The 26,762-nt window shown below is 36.0% G+C and overlaps 4 protein-coding genes across 4 annotated transcripts; 1 reads left to right on the top strand and 3 right to left on the bottom strand.

Moving 5' to 3' along the window:
• Positions 1-204: 204 nt before the first annotated feature.
• Positions 205-1,134, top strand: LOC115949797 (uncharacterized mitochondrial protein AtMg00860-like). Its single transcript, XM_031067073.1, has 2 exons — positions 205-291; positions 757-1,134. Exons 1-2 carry the CDS (start codon positions 205-207, stop codon positions 1,132-1,134), a joined length of 465 nt encoding a protein of 154 aa, XP_030922933.1.
• A 3,865-nt stretch (positions 1,135-4,999) lies between these two features.
• LOC115949798 (uncharacterized protein At2g29880-like) lies at positions 5,000-6,031 on the bottom strand. The gene is made up of 2 exons (XM_031067074.1): positions 5,687-6,031; positions 5,000-5,521 (listed from the first exon to the last, which is right to left on the bottom strand). The coding sequence occupies exons 1-2, from the start codon at positions 6,029-6,031 to the stop codon at positions 5,000-5,002; spliced, it is 867 nt and encodes a 288-aa protein (XP_030922934.1).
• Positions 6,032-6,221: 190 nt separating this feature from the next.
• LOC115949799 lies at positions 6,222-19,714 on the bottom strand. Its single transcript, XM_031067075.1, has 4 exons — positions 19,651-19,714; positions 19,364-19,426; positions 8,932-9,129; positions 6,222-6,682 (listed from the first exon to the last, which is right to left on the bottom strand). The coding sequence occupies exons 1-4, from the start codon at positions 19,712-19,714 to the stop codon at positions 6,222-6,224; spliced, it is 786 nt and encodes a 261-aa protein (XP_030922935.1).
• A 5,763-nt stretch (positions 19,715-25,477) lies between these two features.
• LOC115949800 lies at positions 25,478-26,518 on the bottom strand. The gene has a single exon (XM_031067077.1). The coding sequence runs from the start codon at positions 26,516-26,518 to the stop codon at positions 25,478-25,480; it is 1,041 nt and encodes a 346-aa protein (XP_030922937.1).
• Positions 26,519-26,762: the final 244 nt, after the last annotated feature.

Below are 26,762 nucleotides of genomic sequence, written 5' to 3' on the forward strand. Positions count from 1 at the left end.
TTAGCGACTTAGTGGCTTAATACCTTGGGCATCATCAATTGGGATTTCAAACATCTTTCTATGGGGTTCACTTATGTAGGCAAGCAAGTGTTGTTGCAAGGAATTAACACTGCCACAGGTCTTGAGGACCAAGATGGGGTCCAATTCTTTAAAGATTCTACTAGAAAGGGACTAATTTTGTAGATAACAGCTGATTGTTCAGCAATGAAGCAGTCTTCCCTTCCACCTAAGATCATAGCCTTGTTGCAGGAGTTTCATGAAGTGTTTGCTACACCAGTGGACTTACCTCTAGTGAGAGGCCATGAGCACCAAATTAACCTTAAAAAGGGGACTCAACCCATCTGCCAGAGACCATAAAAGTACCTATACTACTAGAAAAATGAAATTGAAAAGATTGTGAAAGAATTATTGGAAGTAGGTTTTATCAAAAATAGTCAAAGTCCTTTTGCCTCCCCTGCCCTTTTGGTTAGGAAATCAGATGGTTCATGGCGCATGTGTATAGATTATAGGGCATTAAATCAAGCTACTATAAAAGATAAATACCCTATCCCTGTTATAGATGAACTTTTGGATGAGTTGCATGGGGCTTGCATTTTTTCCAAGCTAGATTTGAGGTCTGGCTATCATCAAATTAGAATGAGGGAACAAGACATTCCTAAGACTGCTTTTAGGACTCATGAAAGGCACTATGAATTTCTGGTGATGCCCTTTGGGTTGACAAATGCACCTTCTACATTCCAATCTTTAATGAATTAGGTGTTCAAGCCATTTCTTAGAAGGTTTATTCTGGTTTTCTTTGATGATATTTTGGTTTATAGTGAAAGCATGTCTGTTCATATGGAGCATCTTAGAGTTGTTTTAGGAGTGTTGGCTAAGAATCAATTGTATGCTAAGATATCTAAATACATGTTTACTTGCTTGGAAGTTGAATACTTGGGTCATATCATTTCTAGGGAAGGTGTAAAAAATGACCCTAAAAAAATTTTGGCTATGCAAGAATGGCTTGTGCCTAAGGATGTGAAATCTTTAAGGGGTTTCCTAGGCCTCATTGGTTATTACAGGAAGTTTGTCAAAGGGTTTGGTCATATTGCAGCCCCCTTAACAGCACTTTTGAGGAAGAATTCATTTACTTGAAGTATTGCAGCTAACGAAACCTTCAATCAGCTCAAATTTGCTACATCCAGCCCTCCTGCGTCAGCTTTGCTTGACTTCACTAAGACCTTTACAATGGAATGTGATGCTTTAGGCAATGGTATAGGTGCTGTTTTAATGCAGAAGCACAAGCCCATTGCCTTCCATAGTCATGTTTTGAAAGGTAGTGCTCTTACCTTGTCTACTTATGAGAAGGAATTCCTAGCTTTGATTTCTACAGTGAAGAAGTGGAGGCCATATTTGGTTGGTAGAGCTTTTATCATCAAAACAGACCAGCAAAGCGTTAAATATCTATTGCATCAGAGAATTGGTACACCAGTTCAACAAAAATGGTTGGCAAAGTTGTTAGGCTATGCCTTTATGGTTGAGTATAAGAAGGGGTCTAAAAATGTGGTGGACGATGCTTTGTCAAGGAGGGGGGAAGTGTCTAAGTAAGAAATTTCATTTCAAGACAGTCAAGATGTTGTTGAAGATCAAGCTGATTCAAATTTGGTTGCGGGAGGTCAGGCTAATTTAGAATTGGGCAATGCTATTGCTAGTTTGCCTAATTCAGCTGGTCCTACTTCCTTGGGGACCCTATGTATCATTTCATTCCCCACTCCAACTTGGGTGGCTAAACTTAAGGCAAGTTATGCAGCTGATCCAGCTATTTAGACTATTTTGTCTACTTTTCAGGATGGTGGTGTACCTCCTAAAGGCTTTTCCTTAGTTGATGGGCTGTTGTTCTTTAAAGGTAGGATGGTGGTGTACCTCCTAAAGGTTTTTCCTTAGTTGATGGGTTGTTGTTCTTTAAAGGTAGGATTTATTTGGGACCTACCAGTGCTCTCAAGTCTACAATCTTGTAACATGTTCATAATGGACCCTTGGAAGGGCATTTAGGTTATTTGAAGACTTTACACAGGGTTAAAGAAGATTTTTATTGGCCTGGTTTGAAGAAGGATTTGAAATGTGATATCTACCAAAGGGTGAAGTATGAGAACTGTAAACCAACTGGATTGCTTCAACCATTACCTATTCCTTCCAAGCCTTGGTTAGCTATGAGCATGGACTTCATTGAAGGTTTACCTAAGCCTCAATTGAAGAATGTAATTCTGGTGGTAGTAGACAGGTTCACTAAGTATGCTTACTTCATTGCTTTGTCCCATCCCTATATTGCATTTAAGGTTGCCTTACTGTACTTGCAATATGTATTTAAACTCCATGGTATGCCTACTTCTATGGTAAGTAACAAGGATCCAATTTTCACTTCTCGTTTTTGTAGTGAATTGATGAAACTTCAAGGAGTGGAACTAGCTATGTCTTCAGCTTACCATCCTCAAACAGATGGTCAAACTGAGGTGGTAAATAGGAGTTTAGAGCAGTACCTAAAGGCTTTTGCAGCAGCTAAACCCTCTGCTTAGGTGGAGTGGTTTCCTTTAGCTGAATTTTGATTTAATACCAATTTTCACTTTTCTACCAAGTTGACTCCCTTTGAAGCTTTATATGGTTACCCACCTCCTAGGTTGTTGGACTATATTCCTGACAAAACTATGGTAGGAGCTGTCAATGGCCATTTGAAATCTAGGTAGCAAGTGATGTCCTTGCTCGAGCAAAATTTGTTACAGGCACAAAATAGAATGAAGTCTCAAGCAGATAGGCACAGGACTGAGAGGTGCTGTGCAGAGGGAGATTGGGTGTATTTGAGATTGTAGGCTTATAGGCAAAGGTCTTTGAAGCTTAATACCCTTGGTAAGTTGTCCCCCAAATTCTATGGTCCCTTCTATATAGAAGGTTGGAAAGGTGGCTTACAAATTGGAATTACCTCCTGGTTCTCAGATTCATCCTGTTTTTCATGTCTCCTGTCTCAAGGCTAAGTTGGGGCAACAGGTTACTCCTATTACTCAACTTCCTTCTGTTTCATCTAAAGGTGCTCTTCTGCTTGAGCTTGTGGCAATTTTGAAGGACAGGTCTATCCAGCTTAGAAACAAGACAATCACACAAGTTTTAGTGCAATGGCAAGGTTGTACTCTAGAGGATGCTACTTGGGAAGATCTAAGTCAGCTCCAATAGCAATTCCCTCACCTTGTAGGCAAGGTTCTTTAAGGAAGGGAGTATTGATACAAGGCCAATTTACCAAGGCAGTTGTGTGCATTGAGAGTGTCTTAGGTGCTACTGTGATGTGCCAAGGGAGCTGAGTAGGTAGATGATTGGAGTGTAGTTAGTTAGTTAATGCAGTTGGAGCATGGTTGTTAGTCATTGAGTAGCTAGTTAGTTACTATACAGATAATGCATTGATTGGTGAGTTGTAATCATTGAGTATAATTGTAATCATTGGTGGTAATCTTTGATTAGGGGATTAGTTAGTTAGTTGAGGATTCTATTGTATAAATAAGCCCGAAGATATTCATGAGGGATATAAGAAATAACATACTTGATTCTACTTCTTTTTCTCATTACTCTGTTCTCTCTCTTACTCTTCTACATTTCTCTTTTCTTGGAGGCTAGCTGTCCTTGAACTCAGCTAAATCCATATAAGATCTTGGATCTTATCACCAGGACCATTTGAAAGAGTCACCAGAAACAGTAGATCAATCATATGGAGTTGTCTGGGAGTTGTCGATGTGATCTCCCATGTGGAGTTCACCAATATTCAGTTAAAAGCAATGCAAGCATCCATGGACAAAGCATGCATGGAAAGGTTTGCCATGGATGATTCAAAGGAATCACATTTTAGAAAGTTTAGAAAGGTTTTTGTACTTCAAATTAACCTTTTACATATTGAAATCCATGGTGGACAAAGCTTTCTTTTGTTTAATGCTTTATAGCAAATCTGAATAAAGAACTGCTGGAGCTCCAAACCTCAAAACCACGACTTCCAGTGAAGATCATTCTTCAATTTTTTTTTTTATTTTTTTTTTTAATACCAAGTATTCTGATTATATTGGATTTTAATCAAGTTTTATGGGGGTGTATCGGTCGAAAGTGTTCTATTTTAAAAATTCTGATGTCACATTTATTTATCGGAGGGTGTAAAAAGAGGATTTATATTATTTCCTTATTTAATTTAATTTTTTGATTGATGGCATAACTATCGATTTTTTATTTTTTAAAAATTTTACAAGTATGGATAATATAAGAAGTAAATGTAATCTAATAGTGAATTTAATTTACATTCAATAAATAAATAAAAAATGATTTTATTAGCGTATGCCTTTATGACATATATTAGTAAACCTTTTAAAGAAATTTTTTATGAGAAAACAAAAAAAAAGACCAACTTTTTTGGTAATTTTTTCAATTTTTATTAAAAAAAATATTGAGTGCTCTGTTTGTTTCAGCATTAATGTTTTCTGGAAAATAGGTCATTTTCCAGAGAACATTTTTTGGAAAACTATCTCATTTTCCAGTGTTTGGTAATGACCTTGAAAATGGGCTTGAGAATGTTTTCTAGTGTTTGGTAGGTACAAACATTTTTTGGAAAACTATCTTATTTTTTTGAAAAACTATCTTATTTTTTTAGAAAACTTTTACCATCCCACACCTTTGTAGCAGATAGCTTTCTTAGCTTCCTGTCATGATTGAACATGACACTTACACTATTAACCACCAAAATTATGCAATCAATATCCACTAGTAACAATAGCAAACCAATCATTCCATATTAAAATAATTTTTAGCCAACAAAAGGACTAAAAGTTGCTTCCAAATCCACATGCCCATGAAACAAAAGGACTAAAAGTTGCAAACCAATACCCATTATAATGATCTCAAAACCTACAAACTAGATGCCAAATAGTCTGATAAATACCAAAATGCCAAATTGTCCAAATAGAAAAGCATAAATTCTAACAAAAATGCACCTACATAATCAAAATTGGCTTAAATAGTTGTCAAAGAAGTTCTGCAGCCATTGTCTACGGAGCTTGTCATTTTTCAACATGAATGACCTTGCTTGTTTTTCATCCCCATTCAAATGGTCAAATGCAGATGCAAGCATATTTTCTTCAAATCCATCCATCTTCATAACTTCTTCATAAAGACTACCAAAATTTAGCTGATTTTCAGAAATCTTTTCTATTGCAGAAGCAACCTTACCAAGTTGTATGGACAAATCTTGGTAAACAGCATCTTCAATCATAGTAGCATGACTTCGTTTCCTATGAGACCTTGTTTCATTTGAGGCCACATGTGAGGGATCAACTTGCTTCTTTTTGGATATGTCATCAACATCAGCATCAACAAGCGGAGGTGAGTCATCCAATGCTTCTACACCTATATCACCTACTCCCTTGGAAAAACCTCCTGTGGCCATATCCTTACCCACAACCAAAGCCATCTCATCAAACATCTCAATTTTCTTGTTTAGAAATTGTGCATGATTTGGATGTGCCTGTGTAAAGAAAGGAAAAAAAAAAATTAAAAAAAAAAAGAAAAGAAAGGAATTGAGCCAAAAACTAATATGAGAGCAATAAGAATAATGAAAATTTTTAAACTTTACAATGATACAGACTAAAAAGTTTCTACCTATAAAATAAAAATAATAAAAGTTTCTTACCTCGACTTCATCATCATACACTGTCCTATCACAGGTGATCATTTTCAAATCATCATTCCATCCAAACCCACTTTTCTTATTACGAAGTAATGCAATTGTATTCCAATTGGTTTTAAGTGTTTTAAAGCGATGTTCCACATGCTTTGGAGTACATTCAGTCATAAATTTCTCAGTAATTGCTTCAGCTACTTTAGCATATGATGCATGTTTAAATGTGTTGGATTGCTTGTTTCCATGAAGAGCCTCATCTGCAAGTATCTCGAGTAATAAATTCTGCATTGGTTGTGACCACCTGAAGTTGGTCTTGGTGTCCTTGACCTTCTGAGTATCCTTTTTATTTCCCATTGCAATTCTATTACAATGATATTCACAAGAAAAATGAGACAAAATGAAAGAAGAATATAAATAATATTCAATACAAAATATGAACTGGGGTTGTGCATGCTAAACAAAAATAATTGTGACATAAAAGTCTTGATGATATGAAACCAAAAAAAAATCCATTACACAACCAACTAATATAAAGAGTATGAAATCACTCCATAGCATTATAATCCTCCCACATACTACGACAGATATTATCTCGTATTTGAACCCATTCTCTATTTTCTTCTTGGACTTCCCTTTGTGATTGTTGGACTCTTCTACTTGTACTGTCATTTGCAAGTGGACTACCACGAAGCCCATTGTTCATAATTGAGTCTAAAGGGTCAACTCCTATGATATGATTGTGAATTATGCAACAAGCTAAGACTACATCCACTTGTGTTGGGAATGACCAAAAAGGTTCTGCATCTAACACACGGAAACGTTTCTTCAAAACCCCAAAACAACGCTCAATGCTAGTGCGTAAAGAAGAATGGCGAAGATTGAATAATTCTTTGTCATTTCTTGGTGGGTTATCACTAAACTCTTTCAAATGGTAACGAACACCACGATAAGGGGATATAATTCCTTTCCGAACTCCATAACCAGCATCACCAAGATAATATTTACCTACACGTTCATAATCAAAAGGAAAAAAAATCACTCCAAAAGCTATTATCCATAATAAAATCACTTTCTATTCCTATAATACCTTCAGGAATTTTTAATCCTCTTGGCCTAGAGAGTGCATCATTTAAGACACGTGAATCATGGGCACTTCCTTCCCAACCAGCTAATACATAAGTGAATTTTAAGCCTAAGGTAGCAGCAGCGAGGACATTTTGTGTTGTTCCATCCTTTCTGCCGCGAAACCTTCCTTGTATTTGAATTGGAACAGATGCACAAACATGAGTTCCATCAATAGCTCCCACACAATCCTAATTACGACCAATATAAGTTACATTTATCTTATATCTTTATATGTATATAAAAAAAAGAGGAAAATAAAAGCCTATGGAATTTACCTTAAAATAGGAGTTAAACCTGCTGCTATTTCTTATCTCCAAGGGTGTATCTTTGTCAGGCTCTCTAATCATGTGTTTGTATAATTACAAAATAGCTCTAAGGACATGCCTAAAGTATCGGTGCACTGTCTCAACTGATCTATAAAACCTCCCACCAACAACTCGAAACCTCACATCATGTCCAATAGTGTGTAAAAAAATTAACACTTGTTCTTTAATGGACATATGAATGGTCTCTTGAAGTAGATTATTCTCACTCAAAATTTTGCATAGCGCATAAAAAGCAATAGGTCTCATCCTTATATGATGGAGACAACGCATATCACCTCTACAAAGAATATCATTCATATATGTCTCTCTTTCATACTCTCGATTAACATGAGGTTCTCTAGGCATAATTCTTCTAGATCTTAGTCCTTTCAAAAGAACGACACCCAAAGCAATAACAGATGTAGCTGCCCCCATTATGGCAGCAGGAAGTGATGGGTTATCCATCTATATTTCCCCAAAAAAAAAAAAAAATGATGAGTATGAATTAAATGTGTACTTAAAGAAAGCATTCATATATATAGGTATATCGAGAAATCACTTCATAAAAAAAATGAACACTTTAAGTTTGATGAGACAGAACTATAAGGTAACAACATCATCACTCCATAAATACTAGAAACCAATGGCAGCTCTAGGAATTTTTTCTAGGGAGGTCATTGAGAAACTTAAATTAAACAATCGTTTAATTTAGAAAAAAAAAATTGAATATATTGAATTATTGAAAACAAAAACACACAAATACATAAAATTTTACAATTTTTTTCTATGAGTTTTTATATTTTAAAATCATCTCATTATAGTTCTATTATCAGTTCTCATTATCTATTGTCAATATAAGTATGACCATGTTATTTTGTTAAATTTGTATAATATTTTTGTTTTTATGCAATTGTGGTTATATATTTGTCATTTTTTTATAAAAATATTTTAAACTAAATAAAAAAAAAACTCAATGCCACTTACACTATATAACTATTAACTCACACAACCACACTCATCTTTCATAAATAATACAACAAGTTGTTGTTTGATTGTGAGATAAACTGATATGGGATCAGAATGTGTAAGATTTAAAACAAAGTGTGCAAAAATAATTTTAAAAGTATTAATTTAGTAAAGCAATATATTATATATATATATACATTTTTTTTTTCAGGTCAGCCGCCCCTGCTAGTAGAAACAATAACTATTGTTGGTCTATACATTGTGTCAAAAATTACGGTAAAGGGAGCAAATGGTACCTGATACTGATTTGGTCTATACATTGTGTCAAAAATTACGGTAAAGAGAAACAATAACTATTGAGTTTGTTATTAAAGGCTAAAAATTGACAAGGTAATAGATGGTGAAGGAGGGACGTTTGCCCTTAAAAACAATCTATTTCTGGACCACGTTTTGACTGGCTTACAAACACTCTGTTTCTGGACCGAGAAACAGAGCATTGCTCCTAACGAAAACAACAACAACAACAACAACAACAACAACAACAAAATCTTTAATAATTTTAATTCCCTACACATTGAGAGAGGATTCTAATATGACATTAACATGAAAATATATATGGACAAAACCTCCTCTTCTATATCTCTATCATGGCTGGACACATAGGCCTGAATATATAGAAAAGATACATGCCAAAAGCCAAATAGTCATTAAATCACAGGTTTATTTCTAACATGATTTTTCATGTTTTTGTATACAAAACGTTTGATAATAATCACAGTGACATATAATTGAATAATGGCTACCATTGAAGATCTGGATAGTAAACCGTGTGAGCATAATTGAAATCAAGAACCTTACCGTGGGAATACTGCAAGGAACAGTTGTTGACCGTGAGAGACAGATAGAGAGAGATCTGTGAAAACTGAAAAGAGGAGAGACCAGAGGGGGAGAGACAGTGAGAATATGAGAGGAGAGAAAAAGCAAAGAGAAGGGAGAAAACTGAGAGCTTACCGTGAGACTGTGAGACAGAGACGCCAAAATAGTTGTTTCCCGCGGCTACAGAGGGTAAAGAAAAAAATAATATTTATAGGAGATGTGATGCGTGAGAGAGAGATTGTTTTCCAAAAAAAAAATTTGGAAAACCACTCATAGAAAATAAGCTTTGTTTTTATTAGGGTTTTCCATTGACTAAAGATAGTTTTCCGTTGACTACTTTTTTTTTATGCTACCAAACACTGGAAAATGTGGAAAACTATCTATATAGATAGTTTTCCGGTGAAACAAACAGAGCGAAAGATTTACAACTTCCGGCAATTTGACAACTTTATTCAATTAGCCTATTTTCTTACACATGTACAATTAAAAATAAATAAATTTTAGATTATGTTGGATCTACTTGAGGTAGTTGTATGACTTGCACGTACAGCCCGGTCTAGGTATTAAAAAAACAACTAATTATTTTTTAATGTCACACCCCGTACGTACCTACTCAAGGTTTATTTTGGCTTGTATTGATTCTTCTTCTTTTTTCCAAGATAATTCATCTCATAAAAGATTGTCAACCCACATCTAGAAAGCTGCATAAATTTATATTACACAATTTAATCCATATCAATTGTAGATTAATAAATTCACAAAAATAAGTCAAAGCTCTACATCAAATACTCAAATACGAAGACAATTGACCACAAAAGAGTGGATGTTTCTATATTAATTGCACATCATTGTTAGATTTTTAATTGGGATATAAATTATCATCAACAAGTTTACTTGTAATCCGTGCATCGCACTGGATGTTATTTCTATTTTGTTGTTAATGAAATTAGTTCAAGTTATTTAGCAAATTGAGGGGAAAATGCCAAGAGATCCTCTCAACCTTGGAGTAGTGATCATTATAAGGAAAAATACCTTCACACCTCATAGAGCTTTAATATAATGGCCAGTACACCCCCTTAAACTTTTAATTTGGCCAAATTTAGTCCTTAAACTTTACACATATGTCAAATAAATACTTATATCACTTTGCCATTAAATACTTAACAGAAAATTCACATCATGTGAAAGCAGTGGCATAGCTATTAAGGGACCAAGGGGGGCTCTCCCCCCCCCCCCCCCCCCCCCGCCCCCAAAAAAATTAAAAAAAAAAAAAAAGGAAATGTTTTAGATAATTTGAAAAATTTTAAATAACCTTATCATTTTGGCCCCCTACCTAATAATAAACATTTTCTACCCTTAAAAAAAGATTTGTGACCACCTTAAGTTTTTTTTATATCCAATAAAATTAAACTTTGGTCCATAATTTGGTCCACTTAACAATATATTAGGGTATTTCAATCAAAAGGAAAAAGTTCAAAAACAATTGCACATTACTATTTTACATTTCATAACCAAAAAAAAAAAAAAATTATATATAGCCCTCCAGATAAATTCCTAGCTTTGCCATTGCCTGAGAAAAAAAAAAAAAAAAAAAAAGGGGTACGGAGATAGAGCTGGGTTCAGTTGAGAAAGAAAGGGAAACTTAACAGAAAATTCACATCACGTTAGCTAATTTACTACTTAAACTTTATTCAATTGACAAATTATAGCTTATTAAAAAAAAAAAAAATTGACAAATCATCGCATCTGTTACTCTACCGTTTAAACTCACTAACGCTGCTTACGTGACACTAACGTGCAACTAAATTCCTAAAGCCAGAAGCCCAAACCGGTGGATAGGGAGAGATAAAACCTTGGGTTCAACGGTGAAACGGAGAGAGGCTGAGAGGAGAGAGAGGCTATGGCTCACCGGACTTCATGGTCCTGTTGCTGCTGCCAATATCCCTGTCCTTGGCAGCCACTCATGGTTTTTTAACAGCAACTAATATATAAATAGGTGCCCACACAAAAACCAAACATACAAAAGTCCATTAAATGTAAACTGTAATTCTAATGTTTTGGTCCATAACCAATTGGAAAACACTGAACAGTGAACACGATAAAATAATTGGGATGAATGGATCAAATCTAAGTGAAAAAAAAAAAAAAAAAAAATCAAAAACATATAAATATAGAGTTATTTTAGTTACTTGGTGTGTGCGATTGGGGATCTTTGACAAGAGAGAGAGAGAGGGGTTCACTTTCACGGCTTAATGAAGAAGCTTAACAACAACAACAACAGGTACATGTGCAAAGGTCAAGAGCTATTCTAAATGGAGCAGTAGTACAGTGTACTGTTGATTCCATTCAATGTTCCAGATTGTGCCTATTTATTTATTAGTTACTGCATGAACAGCAATAGAAGCCAAGGACAACGAGATTGACGGCGGAAACAACAAGCAGCGTTGGGACAACAAAGTCAGGCGAGCCCTCAGACTCTCTATGTATCACCGTTGAACCCCTCATGTTTTTTTTTCTCTCTCTCTCTCTCTCTATCAGTTTGGGCAACTAGCTTTGGCGATTTCGTTGCACGTGAGTTTCGATGAGCAACATTAGCGAGTTTAAACCAGAGTAACAGATGCATTGATTTGGAAAATGAGTAAAGTTTAAGAAGTGAATTGGCTAAAATAAAAGTTTAGGGGTATAATGATCACTACCCCAAAGTTTAAGAAATTATACGGTTTTCATGGTGGACTATGTCACTTATCCACCATTCCACTAAAAGATTCTTATTTGTTTAAAATTGCTAGTCAATAATCAGTTTCTGTTTTTTTTTTTTTTTTTTTAAATTTGACTCAACAATTTTAAACAGATAAAAATCTTTTAATAAAATGGATCATGACACTTGTCCATCATGAAAACTTTATAATTTCTCTCAAAATTTAGGGAGTCTCTTAGCATTTTTACCACAAACTGAACATAAACAAATAATAATAAAAAGTTATATTCTTTAAATAAAGATTTTTATATTAAAAAATTAATTTTTACATGTATACCAACTTTTAGAACATAATTTTCAAATAAAAATCCCAACACATTAGGACACAAAAAGGATTTTTTTTTTTTTTTTTTTTTTTTCCCACTCAATTTCTACCGAACACAAAGAGTGTAATAGTTTTCATCGCTTTCGGCTGAATGAAAATAAGTATTGCGATAATGTTTCTTTCAAAAATTTCCAGCTTGTTTTTTTCTCAGACAATTTCAACTATCGTTTTTTTTTTTTTTTTGAGGAAAAATTTTTCAACTATCTTAAAACTAAGGAAAAAGATATATTTATTATGCTTTATTTCATTGATTTAAAACTTAAAAAACAAAAATAGAATGGGGAGAGGAGAGCAACCCGATATACCATTATAAATTGGACGAAACAAAATAATAAATGATAGAATCGAATAATAATGGCATTAGCGAATTAATAACTTTGGCACATATTATCTTAAACATTTACAATAAATCCAAACAAAGAGCAATGAACTTAGGAAATCTAAGTCTCATGGACATAATTCTCAAAAATAAAAAAATAATAATAAAAAAAAAATCTCATGCAAATATTTTGAGATTTTTTTTTTTTTTTAGAAAGCACATATATTGAGATTAGAAAGTTAACTTGAAAGAGATAATCTACATCAATCAAATTGTCTAAAAACTTTTTTTTTTTTTTTTTAATTTGAGATAGAAATCCTATTTTAGTCTAATTTAAGTATATAATTAAATCCTATTTCATCAAGCGATGCATAGTTTGATGAAGATTCATATGTAAGCTAGAATTTTTTTTAAAAAATAATTAAAACTAAATTATTAAATAAATAGTAATAATAAATTACAAAATAAGTAAAGAATTTTAATAAAAAAATTATATTAAGTTTTAATTGTTTAGACTTTTGACTTTATCAATGTTTATCTATTTTTATATTTTAAAATTATCTTTGTGCTTTGTGTTAATTTCATAATATGAGATGTGGTATGAGTTTGATCATTCCTATTTGGGTTATATTTAATCCATGCCCTAGCCATCACAAATAATAATAAACAAAATAGTTCTTCAACACTGATTTTTTCCTCGTGAAAGTCTAATTAAAAAAATCAACACAATCACAAATTAAATAGAATTATCATAACCCAAAATCAAAACATACACAAAATAGTTCAAAGATTGAGAATATGAATAAAATAAAATAACTTACATAAGAGAATCAAGATCTTAAATGGGTGTTTATTGTTTTGCTTCTTTATAGTAAACGTCCTTTGGTATAATATCTTGCACGCAAATTCAAAAGTAAAGAACAATAAGTAAGATAAATTTATTAGAATAAAACATAAGCATAAATTACATCTTGGGGGGTGGGGGGAAGCAAACACAAAAAAAAAAAAAAAACATGGTTTATTTTATGTGATTTAATTATAGGGATGGCTTATTGGTTAAGAGGAATTGCATTGAAAATTCATGGCTAAATTTCTAAAATTTAGATGATAACATTTATCTCTATATATTAAGAGGATTCAGAAAGTTAGTTATGGTTTCAAAAAATGTCAACAATGCCCTAATCTAATAAGAAAATCTTTATTCCTAAAAAATAAAAAATAAGGTTAAAATTGTAATTCAACAAAATTATTTTAAAAAAAAACTACCAAATAAATTTTTTTTCTTAAAAACTAGCACACACTAAACCCAGTAGTTTATACATTTTCAAAATCCTAAATTTTAACTTCTTAAAAATCCCTTCACATATAACCTCACTAACAATAGAATAATTCAAATTGAAAAATTACATTAAATTCAAAATAAAAAAAGTGCCTCATCGCATGTGCAAAGCGCGTGTAATGAGGCTAGTGTAAATTAAATTGTTGTCAAAACTTATCCCTTAGTAAAAATCCTTGTAGTTTAATATCCTAATAAAATATTAATTTGATAATTAGATACAACTTGAGAAAAAACATAAAAACAAAGACGTGGATTGTGTGGGTATTAAGTTTAGAAAATTTTGATAATAAACTTCTAATTTGAATATAATCTCTTTATCAAGAGCCTAGTATCTTAATATCATAAATAAATTTTAATTTAATAAGTTGAAACTTAAAGAAAAAACAAAAAAACAAAAACTTGAGCAGTTCGTGTGGGATTTAATTTTAGAGAATTTTGATAATATACTTTTAATTAGTTTGAATAGAATTTAACATTGTTGAAATTTAAATGATAAAGTTTTATCTAAATTAAACAATTATTAAATATTGTCCCATAATTTGAGGAAATATATCCTAACAAATAATATAAAATTAATTTACTAATTATTTCTTATCAAAATGTTGACAATAGACTTTAGTTAGAGTATCTAAAACTTAGATGATAAAGTTTTATCCTTAGTCAAAACATTAAGTTTTCTTCTTCCTCTTTTTAAGAAAGAAAACATGGGTTGTTGTGTGAGATTTAAGTTTATAAATGTTTTATAATATAATTTTATTTTGAATAGATTTAAATGAAAAATTTTTTGCCTAAAATAAACAGTTGTTAAATTTAAACTCTAATTCCAGGATATATATCTTAACAAATAATATATAAATAATTTATTAATTAATGAGAGTAGCCATTTAGCACAATAAGGGCTTATAAGCCCAACTTTTTTTTTTTTTTTTTGGGAGAAAAACACACACACACAAGGGAGAGGAAAAGGGGTTCTAACACAAAGACACATCACAATTCCACTCAAAAGCCATGGTAACTTTTAAGGAATGGTGGGGCAAGTTATAAAATAAATACCGATTTTTTCCTAGTGATAGTCTAATTAAAAAAAAATCAATGCACTCACAAATTTAAATACAATAACCAAAACCCAAAACAAAACATATAAAAAAAAGAGTTCAAAATTTTTAGAATATAAAAAAAAAAAATTAAATTAAAATTATACTCAAGAGAACTAGGAAGTAAAACGAATGACCATTGTTTTGCAGGCTTCTTTATAGTAAACTTCCTCTATTATAATATTCTACACGCAAATTTAGAAGTAAAGAACAATAAGTAAGATAAATTTATTAGATTAAAACATAAGTATAAGTTGCATCTTGTGGGAAAAAAAAAAAAAAAAACATGGGGTCTATTGCATGGGATTTAATTATAGAGATGGCTTCTTGGTTAAAATGGATTGAATTGAAAAGTCATGGCTATATATATATATATATATATATTCAAAACAAATTGATAATAAACTTCTAGTTTGAGTAAAATTTAAATTTCTAAAATTTAGATGATAACGTTTTATCTAAATTAAATTATTATTAAATCTTATCTCTTAGTCAAGAGTCTTATAACTTAATATCCTAATAAAATATTACCCTATACATTTTAAGGGAAACAAAACGGGGGTTGTATGAGATTTAAGGTTAGAAAATTTTGATTATAAACTTTTAGTTTGAATAGATTTCCTTAGTCAAGAGTCTTGTAACTTAATATCCCAATAAAATATTAATTTAGAATAAGATGCAACTTGAGGGGGGGAGGGGGAATGTGGGTTTTCTGGGATTTAAGTTTAAAAAATTTTGATGATAGAATTTTAGTTTGAATAGAATTTAATTTTTTTGAAATTTAAATGATAAAATTTTATCTAAATTAAACCATTATTAAATACTATCCCTTAGTTTGAGAAAATATATCCAAATAAATAATATAAAATTAATTTACAAATTAATTTTTCTTAAAATATTGATAATATACTTTTAGTTGGAGTAGAATTTAAATTTGTAAAACTTAGATGATAAAGTTTTATCCTTAATCATAATGTTGGTTGTTTTTTGTATATTTTTTTTTTTAGAAAGAAAACATGGGTTTGTGTGAGATTTAATTTTAGAAATTTTTTATAATAGAATTTAGATTGAATAGAATTTAATTTGTTGAAATTTAAATGATAATGTTTTACTTAAATTAAACAGTTGTTAAATTTATCCTTTAATTTGAGGAAATATATAACCTTTTTTATTGAGAAAAAAGGAAATATATAACCTAACAAATTATATAAAATTACTTTACTAATTAATGAGAGTAGCCACTTGGCACAACTACGGTTTCTAAGCGCAACTTTTATTATATAATAATATATGATATGATGTGTGTAAAACTCCCTCCTAAAGACTTGAATACGGTCTTACCCCAATCTCCACCCCAACAATAACTTGTAATTGTGGAGTGACCATCACACCAAGAATTCGTGGTGGGAATTCTCATTATTCTCTCTCTCTCTCTCTCTCTCTCTCTCTCTCTCTCTCAATAAATAATGTTATTAAAGGGGCAATTTAAAATGGTAAGCAATAAATGTTTCAAAGATGGCATGTCAATAATGTATTTTTAGCCATTAGATTTAATAAAGTCTCTAATAATTGAATAATAGATATGAGATTCAATCATTGCCTGCACCAAAAACTAATTGGTATCTTGATCTGATAATAAAAAATACAATTATTATAAACGGATATCATAGGTTAAAACTCTCAAAAAATAATCTTTCAAAAAGATGTTTTGAACCCACCTCTAAATAAATATATAAATTATTATAAAAATAACAAGATATATATATGTAAGGGCGGAAATTGGATTGGACCCAAAATGGGATTGGGTTTTAGCCTAAACAGCTCAAGCAATAAATTTGTAGAGCGTGGATGAAAGAACTATATCTATTCCAGAAGAAAAAATGATTAAATTTGATAATTTAAGACTATTAGACACAAATAGGATGAGAAAATCTGTCCTCGAAGTACCTCGAGGAGTTTTTTTTTTTATATTGGCTTCTTTGAACAATAATATTATGCAAGAGTTCGCAGTCTTCTTCTAAAAATTTCTTCACTTTTTTTTTTTTTTTGTTTTAGTACATCTTTTTAGGTTATATACTATGATCTTGGTATCATCTCTACCGCACACATGTAGGTTAGATTTGGGGAACTCCCTCCTTTCCCATCCAACACCTCCCAGAACCCTCAACTAGTAGCTATAAGGCTGCTTGATCACTGTTCAAGCATCACTTCCACATTAATGTGGCCAGAGAGTTGGTTGGGAGTCATTTAATGTGGAGGTAGCAAGTTTTTGAAGATATTTATGGCCCTTTTCTTTTCTTGTCCCTTGTCTAACGTCTTACTCTTAGTGGAGAGGTAACTTCGAAAAAAGTCCATAATGATATAACACTCTGATTGACCTCGGACACTTGTTGCCGAGATGACTTTTATCTTCGGACACTCGTTGGACTTATCTCATATTATCTCTACTCTTCTCTTTACTTCTTTCTCATTTATAGTCGTATTGGGACCTCCTCAGATGGTCTAATGTCCTCAGATCGGGCCATAGGCCCAGTTAGCATGGTCTTAACAGTACCTCCTGATTAATTGGCTCCTACAATAGCCCCTCAAAATCTTGCTTTTCAACTCCTCGGAAGGAAAGGAAGATTTTGACGTCCTGAGCCCATCTTGTTTATGGTTCTACTCTATATTCCTGACTTCCTATATGCCTTTTTACCTGTCCAACGCACGCTTCTGACGCTTCGGCGTCCAGAGCGCGCCAGTATTAAATTTTGACAACACCCTTGTCCCCCACGTTCAACGGTAAGATGTAAATCTAAAGGTGGAGGGTTTTTCTTGTTTTTCGAGCGGGAATTTTCCCGCTTGTAACTTCTGCACCACTATAAATAGCTTTTCAAATCAATTCTCTTGCTTACTTTCAGTAATCACACAATCCTAGAGCTTATACACTGAACCTCTCTCTATCTTTCATCTCCCTGTGCATCTACAAATACTAGAAATTTGTCCGAGGACCCTTTTCCAAACTTGTAATTCTTCTTAAACCCTTTTAGCTTTCATTTTAAATTTGCTTAATTTTTCTTCGAAACCTCTTAGGAAAATGGGTAAGTTTAAGTGTTTGTTTGAGTCTGAGAAGGGTATGAGAAGTTTCCGGGCTAAGTATAAGATCCCACCAACAGTAGGCATGAGGTACGCTACTCAGGGGGAGTGGGTTGGTGGCAAGAAAACTGAAGAGGTGGTCATTCCCATGATTGCCTTCATAGAGGGACGGATGACCATTCCCATGGGTACCATTACTAGGAATTTCCTTAGGTTTTTTAGGTTATCTCCCACACAGTTTGCCCCAAACATATTTAGGGTTTTGGGGAGTATAGAAGCTTTAAACGAGAGAATGAACCTAAACCTGACCCACCATGATGTAAATTAGGTGTACAATCTGCACAATTTGAAGGGGCAGGGATATTATCTCAAGTCAAGGTATCCCAAAGTAAGGCTAATCCAGTGCCTCCCCACTTCAAACAAAAATTTAAAGGAGGATTTCCTTATCTTTTCTGGGAAATGGCACAATGGCCTACCCTGTCCAATGGAGGAGGGAGAACCAAGTGGGGGTATAGCTGTAGATTCATAAGTTTTGGCTTACGTTTCCTTTTCATGTCTTAATATCCTTGTTTCCAACAAAAACCTATTCTAATTTAATGACTTTGCAGACAAGCGTGCTACCAAGCCCAAGCTCGGCTTAATTAACAAAGCAAACTTGGATAGGATCTTGCAAGCTGAGGTGTATGTGAATGAAGCTGACGGTCAACTCCAAGCAGCTAATTTGATCCTTGGATACACGCCCCTCTCGTTCGCCTTCCAAGCCCCTAAGTGTGTAATCAAAGCTCGCGACCCTCGGCTTTACCGTATCAGTGTTGCCTACCAGGGGTTCTTCATTCTAGAGGGCGTCCCAATCCCTAAAGATACTTCCCACCCCCCAACCACTTTTTGTTGCCACTCCTTCAGTAGGAGCATCTTCATCCCAGCTTGCTCTCAAGGGAGAGGAAGAAAAAAGAGAAGAAGAAGAAGAAGAAAGAAACTGAAAGGAAGTGTTATATTTGTCAGATTCCTCGGACGAATTTGAGGTTTTCAACTAGACTCTACCCCCCGAGGATGTTTTTGACGCAATAGTTGTCCAAAGGAAGCCCTAGAGGAGTTTAATGGAGCTAATAGAAAATCAGCCTAGGAAAGGTGCACCAGGAAAATCTACACAGTCTTAGATTCCCCCTCTTCTTCCCCAATCTCCTCCTCCCACTCCTCACCAAACTCAACCAACCAGACCTGAGCCTGCCGACCCAAAAAGGAAAAGGGTGCAGAGAGAGAAAGATGTGGTCGAGGCCGGAAGATCCCGTCCGACCAGGGAAGACGAGGCCCAACAAGCTGCGAAGCAGCAAAGGGTCAGCCACACTTCACAACGGGGCCTGGAGAGGTTGGACACTCAACCTCCAAAGCCACGAGCCTGGCTCATAGCACCCATACATGGTGGGGAGCCCCTAAGGGATGATGCGTCACTCAGGGACTTCAACGGTGGCATTAGATGCCACGTTGCCTCGATCGTGGAGGAGACCTTGCTGCTCCCCAAAGACATGGGCAAGCTGAAGACCATGAGGAAGAATGAGGTTTTCCTCAACTGCAAAAGATATCTGGAAATGGTATAATGTTAACCCCCTTTTCTCTTTTACTTACAATTATTATTTGTAGACATATATTTTTTGTTGGCTACGGTATTAATCTTTTCCCTTTTTTTTTTTAGGCTGTCCAAGCCACTTTTAGGCTGGAGGAAATCACCAATAACTGCTACCAGTAGTTGGATGATAAGAGGAAAAGACGAACGGTAGCTGTGCAATCACTTACCATCTCTAAACATAGCAATACTGACCTGAAGAAGAAACTGACCAAGGAGCAGAATACTCGCCATAGTGCTAACTTAGCCTTGGAAGGCGCAGAAAGGCAAGCCGAGGACTAGAGGAAGCGACTACGCAAGACAACTGACCAACTGACTGCGGCCAGGGAACAGATGGCAACGCTCAAGAAGCAACTTGAGGAGGCCCAAAAGCTAAAAGATCAAGCTGAGAGAGCAAGGATTGAGGCCGAGAAGGATAGGGACGAGGCCGAGCAGAAGGGTTACGACCTTGGAGTAGTTGAGACCGAGGAAACCCTTAAGGCAAAGGTCCCAGCTATGTCTCACATTTACTGCTCCCAAACTTGGGATGCAACCCTTAACTGAGCTAGGGTTGAGGCTTCGTCTGAGTTGAGGAAACCAGAAAATGTGTTTGACCCTTCTACATTAAGAGCCTCGGACCTTCCTTTTGCTTAAGATGAGGTGGCTTCTACAGTTGTGGGTTCAAATAAAGAAATTCAGCCTCAGGATCCTACTGTTCCCAGCCAGCAAGAGCCAACAAAAGAAACTGGTGCTTCTCAAGAAGTACCCTCGGACAAGGCTGCAGTTGTTCCCGTGGTAGGAGTAGCTACCCAGGGCTTTCAACAAGACTTGGTTTCAACTGTCTTGCCCGTCGAAGAAGCCTCCAAAGAAAAAGAAGGAACAACTACTTCAGAGGCAAATAACCTAGCCAACAAAACCTCCAAGCTTCAGATCAAGTTGAAGAAATGAGCATGGCCTTCATATAATTATGACTTTTGTAGGGGATTTTGTCCTTTCTCTTCTTTTTCTTTTTTTTTTTTGGACATATTTTAATGAAGTGTGCATTTTTAAATTGTTGAACTCATTTGAGTTATTATTCATTTCATTTTTATTTTATCTGTTTTGTTACTTTGGTTTTGAGCAGTTTTCATCTTGACTACCTTTTGTTTGCACAAGAGAAGAAACATAGTTTACACACGCTTTTAATTGGCAGTTAAAATGGATGATAACCATTGAGTCTGTAACATCACATAGATATATTTTGGATACATATATATCCATTCTAACAAGTTTAACCTTAAGAAAACATCCAAAAGTTTGATTAAATAAAGTTAAGTCCAGAGCACCTCAGTATGCTTTAAATGATGCTCATAGGCTTATTGGGGTTTATATCTTTACTAGGTAATCACAAACCCTGTGATCCGAGAATGGGAATTAAGGGTTTACTCCCTTCAAATGCTCAAGTTTGTGTTGCACTAGCATTTTAATAACAAGAGGCTGTATTAATTTCTATTGAACTTGTTTAATGCTTCAATAGACGTCATAGGGTGTTAATTTCCACTAAATTTGTGGTCTGAGGAACCTGGCATAACTTAGTTTCTGTTTAATACTTCAATAGATGTCATAGAGTATTAATTTCCACTAAGTTTGTGGTTCGAGGAACTTGACATGACTTAGTTTCTGTTTAATACTTCAATAGATGTCATAGAGTATTAATTTCCACTAAGTTTGTGGTTCGAGGAACCTGACATAACTTAGTTTCTATTTAATACTTCAATAGATGTCATAAGGTATTAATTTCCACTAAGTTTGTGGTCCGAGGAACCTGACATAACTTAGTTTCTGTTTAATACTTCAATAGATGGGGAAACACATGATGTATGATTGGCATAAATTAAAGGAAGACTAAACAAGATTATTTTTATTAATAATAATACCTCTTTATATTGTTTACATTCCAAGGATGGAGTATAGCTTTTTCATCTAAATCTTCCAAATAATAGGCTCCTAATCCAGCCACTGAAGTGATCTGATACGGTCCTTCCTAATTAGGCCCCAATTTCCCCCAAGCTGCATTCTTGGTGGTTCCCAAAACTTTTCTCAATACCAAATATCCTACAGCCAACGACCTCAGCTTTACATTGGTATCATAACCTTGAGCTTATGCTGGTAGTAAGCCAGTTGGACCATTGCATTCTCCCTTCGCTTTTCAATCAATTCCAGACTCCTTTCCAACAACCCATCATTACCGCCCAGGGTAAATGCACTAGTTCTCAACATTGGGAAACCAGTTTCCAAAAGGATTACGTCCTCGGTTCCATATGTCATTGAGAAAGGGGTCTTTCATGTTGACCGTCGAGACGTTGTTCGATACGTCCAAAGGACATGTGGTAACTCCTCCACCCATTTTCCCTTTGCGTCGTCCAACCTCTTTTTAAGTCCATTCACTATAACCTTGTTGACAGCTTCAACTTGCCTATTCCTTTGAGGATAGGCCAGAGTGGAATATCTATTTTTTATCCCCAGATTAGAACAGTATTGCCTGAAGGCTTTGCTATCGAACTGAAGGCCATTATCCGAGATAAAGGTGTGAGGAACCCCAAATCGAGTAACGATATTCTTCCAGATAAATCTTTTCACATCCACATCTCTGATATTAGCCAAAGGTTCAGTTTCGACCCATTTAGTAAAATAATCCGTGCCAACCAGCAAATACTTTTTGTTCCCTAGTGCTTTAGGGAAAGGGCCTACAATATTTAAGCCCTATTGAGCAAAAGGCCAAGGGCTGGAAAGAGGATTAAGAATTCCTCCAGGCTGGTGGATGTTTGGAGCGAATCTCTAACATTGGTCACATTTTCTAACATACTCTTGCACTTCTTTCTGCATATTTGGCCACCAGTATCCTTGATTAATGGCCCAGTGAGATAGGGATCTTCCCCTCGTGTGACTTTCGCAAATTCCTTCATGCAGTTCCTAAGAGTGAATCTGATATCTCGGGATGTACACAAAACATATATGGCCCAGAAAAAAAAGTTTATACAACTTTTTGTCCTTGGATAACCAAAACCGAGGAGCTTTCCTTCATATTTTCTCAGCTTCTATTTTCTCCTCGGGCAATATATCGCTTTCGAGGAATAGGAGTATAGGGTCTATCCAGCTTGGTCCCAAGTTGACTTGATAGATCAGGAGCAAGACCATCCTTGTTGGGGTAGGGGTGCATAAATCCTCAACAATTATCACTCGGGGCAAATTCCGTGACGAGGAGGTGGCAAGCATTGCCAAGGAATCTGCATGGGTGTTCTCACCTCTGGGATTATGTGACAAGTCAAAAGATTCAAATTTCGCTTGTACACGCCTAACTTGACCCAAATACTCCTACATTCTTGCATTTCGAGCTTTCAGTTCCCCTTTTACCTGGCCGACGATTAGTCTTAAATCAGAGAACATTTCCACTGCCTTTCCACCCATTTTTTGGACCATAGTCATTTCCATCAGCAAAGCTTCATACTCTGCTTCGTTGTTCGTAGCCGAAAATCCCAACCTCAAGGACTTCTCAATGATGATCTTTTCAGGGGATACAAGAAGTAGCCCCACTCCTACTCCCCGTTGGTTTGCTACTCCGTCCACATATACTTTCCAAGATGAGGTGTCTTGTGTGGAGATTAGGTCAACCGATTTTTCATCCATGCCATGTTGCTTCACCTCTGCTTCTTCTGGAAGTTTAGTAAACTCGACTACTAGATCGACGAGGACCTGGCCCTTCACAGAGGTGCAAGGCATATATTTGATGTCAAAGGCCCCCAGAATCGTGCCCCATTTAGTAATCCTCCCAATATAATCTACACTTCGAAGTATGGACTTAAGTGGTAATTGAGTTAGAACCACCACAACGTGCGCCTGAAAATACTGGGAAAGTTTTCATGTAGCATGCACTACTGCCAAGATAGCCTTTTCTAATGATAAGTAACACACCTCGGTTTCATGAAGTGACTTACTTACATAATAGACTAGTCTTTGGATGCCACTGTCTTCTTGTATCAAAAACAAAACTTACGGCATGAGAGGCCACAGCCAAGTAGGCAAATAGGACCTCATCCATCTCAGGACTGGACATGATAGGTGGCCGAGATAAGTACTCTTTCAGCTGCTGAAATGCTACAGCACATTCTTCAGTCCACTTAAACCCTTTCCACTTATGCAGTAAAAGGAAAAAAGGGTCTGCACCTATTGATTGACCTAGATATAAATCGATTCAAAGCAGCAGTCATCCCTGTCAGTTTCTGCACCTCCTTGGGATTCCGAGGTGCTTGTAAACCATTAATGGCCTTAATCTAATCTAGGTTCACCTCAATTCCCCTGTAAGTCACCATGTATCCCAAGAACTTTCTGGAGCTTACACCAAATGAACACTTTGAAGCATTTAGACGTAGCTTGTGCTTTCTCAAAATTCCAAAAAATGCTCGTAAAATCTCCCACATGCCCAGACACCAATTTGCTCTTTACAACCATATCATCGATATAGACTTCAATGCTCCTGCCCAATTGTGGTTCGAACATCTTAGTCATCATCCATTGAGAAGTAGACCTTGCATTTTTCAAACCAAAGGGCATCACTTTGTAATGATAGTTTCCAATGGAAGTAACAAAAGCTGTCTTTTCTTGATCATCCAATGCTAACGATATTTGGTGATATCTTTGGAAGGCATCCAAAAAACTCATTCGAGGATGACCTACTGTTACATCCACCAGCTAGTCTATCCTAGGCATAGGGAAGGGGTCTTTAGGACAAGCCTTATTGAGGTCCGTGAAGTCAACGCACACTCGCCATTTTCCAGTCTTCTTTTTCACCACCACCGTGTTGGCTAACCATTGAGGATAAAAAACCTCCTTGATAGCCCCTGCCTACTTTAGCTTAGCCACCTCATTTCTAACAGTCTCGGCGTGCTCTTTTGACGGACGCCGAGGTGGCTATCTCTTCAGAATGATGGAAGGATTAACATTAAGATGATGACAAATGAAACTTGGGTCTATACTCGGGGCTTCATACGCACTCCATGCGAACACATCAACATTTTCTCTAAGGAATTCAACCAACTGCTCCCTCTCCTACGAAGGCAGTTTAGCTCCAACCTGAAAGAAATTCTCCGGATCATCGCCAACGATTACCCTTTCCAGATCTTCGCATTTTGCCTTGTCGGCCGATCCATTTAAGGGTAACGCCGAGGTTTCTGATTGCTATAAACCATTATCAGCGATGGTCGAGGTCTCCGCCTCAAGCCGATGTTGGATAGCCGCTACCAGGCATTGTTGGGCTGCAGCCTGACTTCCTACTATCTCCAAAACCTGGTCACCGGATGGATACTTCACCTTCTGGTGCAGAGTAGAGGAGATGCCTCCCAAGGTATAAAGCCAAGGTCTACCCATGATAGTCGTGTAGGGAGAGAAAACATCTATGATGATGAAATCCACCTCCACCACATCCGTACCGATCTACACAGGTAATCTGATCTGACCTTTTGGGATGACAATTCTTCCCTCAAAACTCACCAGAGGAGAATTGTAGGGCATCAAGTTCTCAAATTTCAAATTTAACCCTTTATACAAGTCAGGGTACATTATGTCAGCAGCACTGCCCTGGTTAATCATCGCCCTCTTCACATCGTACCCACCAATTCTCAGCATGACCACAAGAGCATCATCATGGGGCCGTATGGTTCCAACTTTATCCCCATCTGAAAATCCCAACACTAAAGGGACGCCCATCTTGGCTTTCTTAGGCATTGAACTAGACTCCTCGACTAGAGTACGGGACACCATCATTACCTTGGAAGGACAAGATCCAATCCTCCCTAAGGCAGCAAAAATAACGTTTATTGTGCCAAGTGGGAGTTTTGAAGATGCATCTCCCTGAAGCTCTGAGCTCGCTTGGCTTAACCTACCACTGGAATGATGTAAGAGTTGCTTCAACTTCCCTTCTCGGACTAACTGGTCCAAATGGTCCTATAAATTTCTGTAATCCTCAGTTATGTGCCCATGATCTTAATGATAGTGGCAATAAAGGTTTTGATTGCGTCTCATAGGATCTCTTGCCATCTCATTTGGCCATTTAAAGAACGGCTCATTCTTAATCTTTTCTAGTACTTGTTGCACTGGCTCACGAAACACAGCATTAACCGCCTGGGAGTTGGCAAACCCTAACTGCCCAATAAAGTCTTTCCAAGGTCGGTTATTGTTGTACCGGTTCAACCTGAAATCCCTCCTCTCCTGAGGGATCACCTTAGCCTTCCCTATCCCTTGCAGTTGGTCTTCTTCGACTCTTCCATACTTGTCAATCTGATCCATCAATTGGCGTATGCTAGTAATAGGTTTACCAGTTAGAGATTTTCTCAAATCATGCTCGGCTGGAAAACCAACCTTGAAAGTGCTATTGGCCACATCATCATACTTTCCTTCTATTTCATTAAACATCTCCCAATATCTATCCGAATATGCCTTCAGGGTCTCACCCTCCCGCATGGACATAGACAATAAGGATTCCAGAGGCCAAGGAACCCTGCTGCAAGTAATAAAGCAAGCACCAAAAGCTCGGGTGAGTTTCTTGAAGGAGTTGATAGAGTTCGCCCTCAGACCGTTGAACCACCTCATCGCCACCGGGCCTAAGCTAGATGGAAAGACCTTACACATCAAGACCTCATCTTTGGAATGAACAGCCATCCTTTCACTGAAATGGCTAACGTGTTCTACTGGGTCTGTCCAACCATTATAAATGGTGAATGGGGGTTGATGAAATCGCTGAGCAAGGCTCGCATCTTCTATGTTCCGTGTGAAAGGTGATTTAGAAACTTGACTCAGCGCCTTGTTCATGGCATCATTCCCCAAGCCTTTGCAAGGCGGGCTTTTCTGCCTACGTCTATGGTGGTGCTCCTCTTCATAGGAAAAGGTCTCGCTGGGCAGAATCCTAGATCTTTGTCTATAACTAGCGCCATCTGTCTCCTCAAAGGACGGTTCGAAGCTGGGCGGTGAACGTCTTCGCCGAGCATGACGCAACTCCCTCTTCAACTCGTCGATTTCACGTTGCATGTCCCTGTCATTCTTTGCATGGGAAACATGACTCTTCCCTCAAAATTGACTTCTACTGGTATAAGTTATGTGCACACTTCCCTCATGACCCTCTCTCCATTCGAGGCTCCTGCGCGGATTGCCATGCTAGGACCCCCTTGATTCTACTTGATGTAGATCAACATCAATCTGGTGTGGTCTTGCTACTGCTTGGTATGGACCTACCTCCTCCATCATGAACATTGTAACCAAATCTCCTTTAGAC

Source organism: Quercus lobata, chromosome 6 (genome assembly GCF_001633185.2).
Source record: "Quercus lobata isolate SW786 chromosome 6, ValleyOak3.0 Primary Assembly, whole genome shotgun sequence".
In the NCBI taxonomy this organism is placed as follows: domain Eukaryota; kingdom Viridiplantae; phylum Streptophyta; class Magnoliopsida; order Fagales; family Fagaceae; genus Quercus; species Quercus lobata.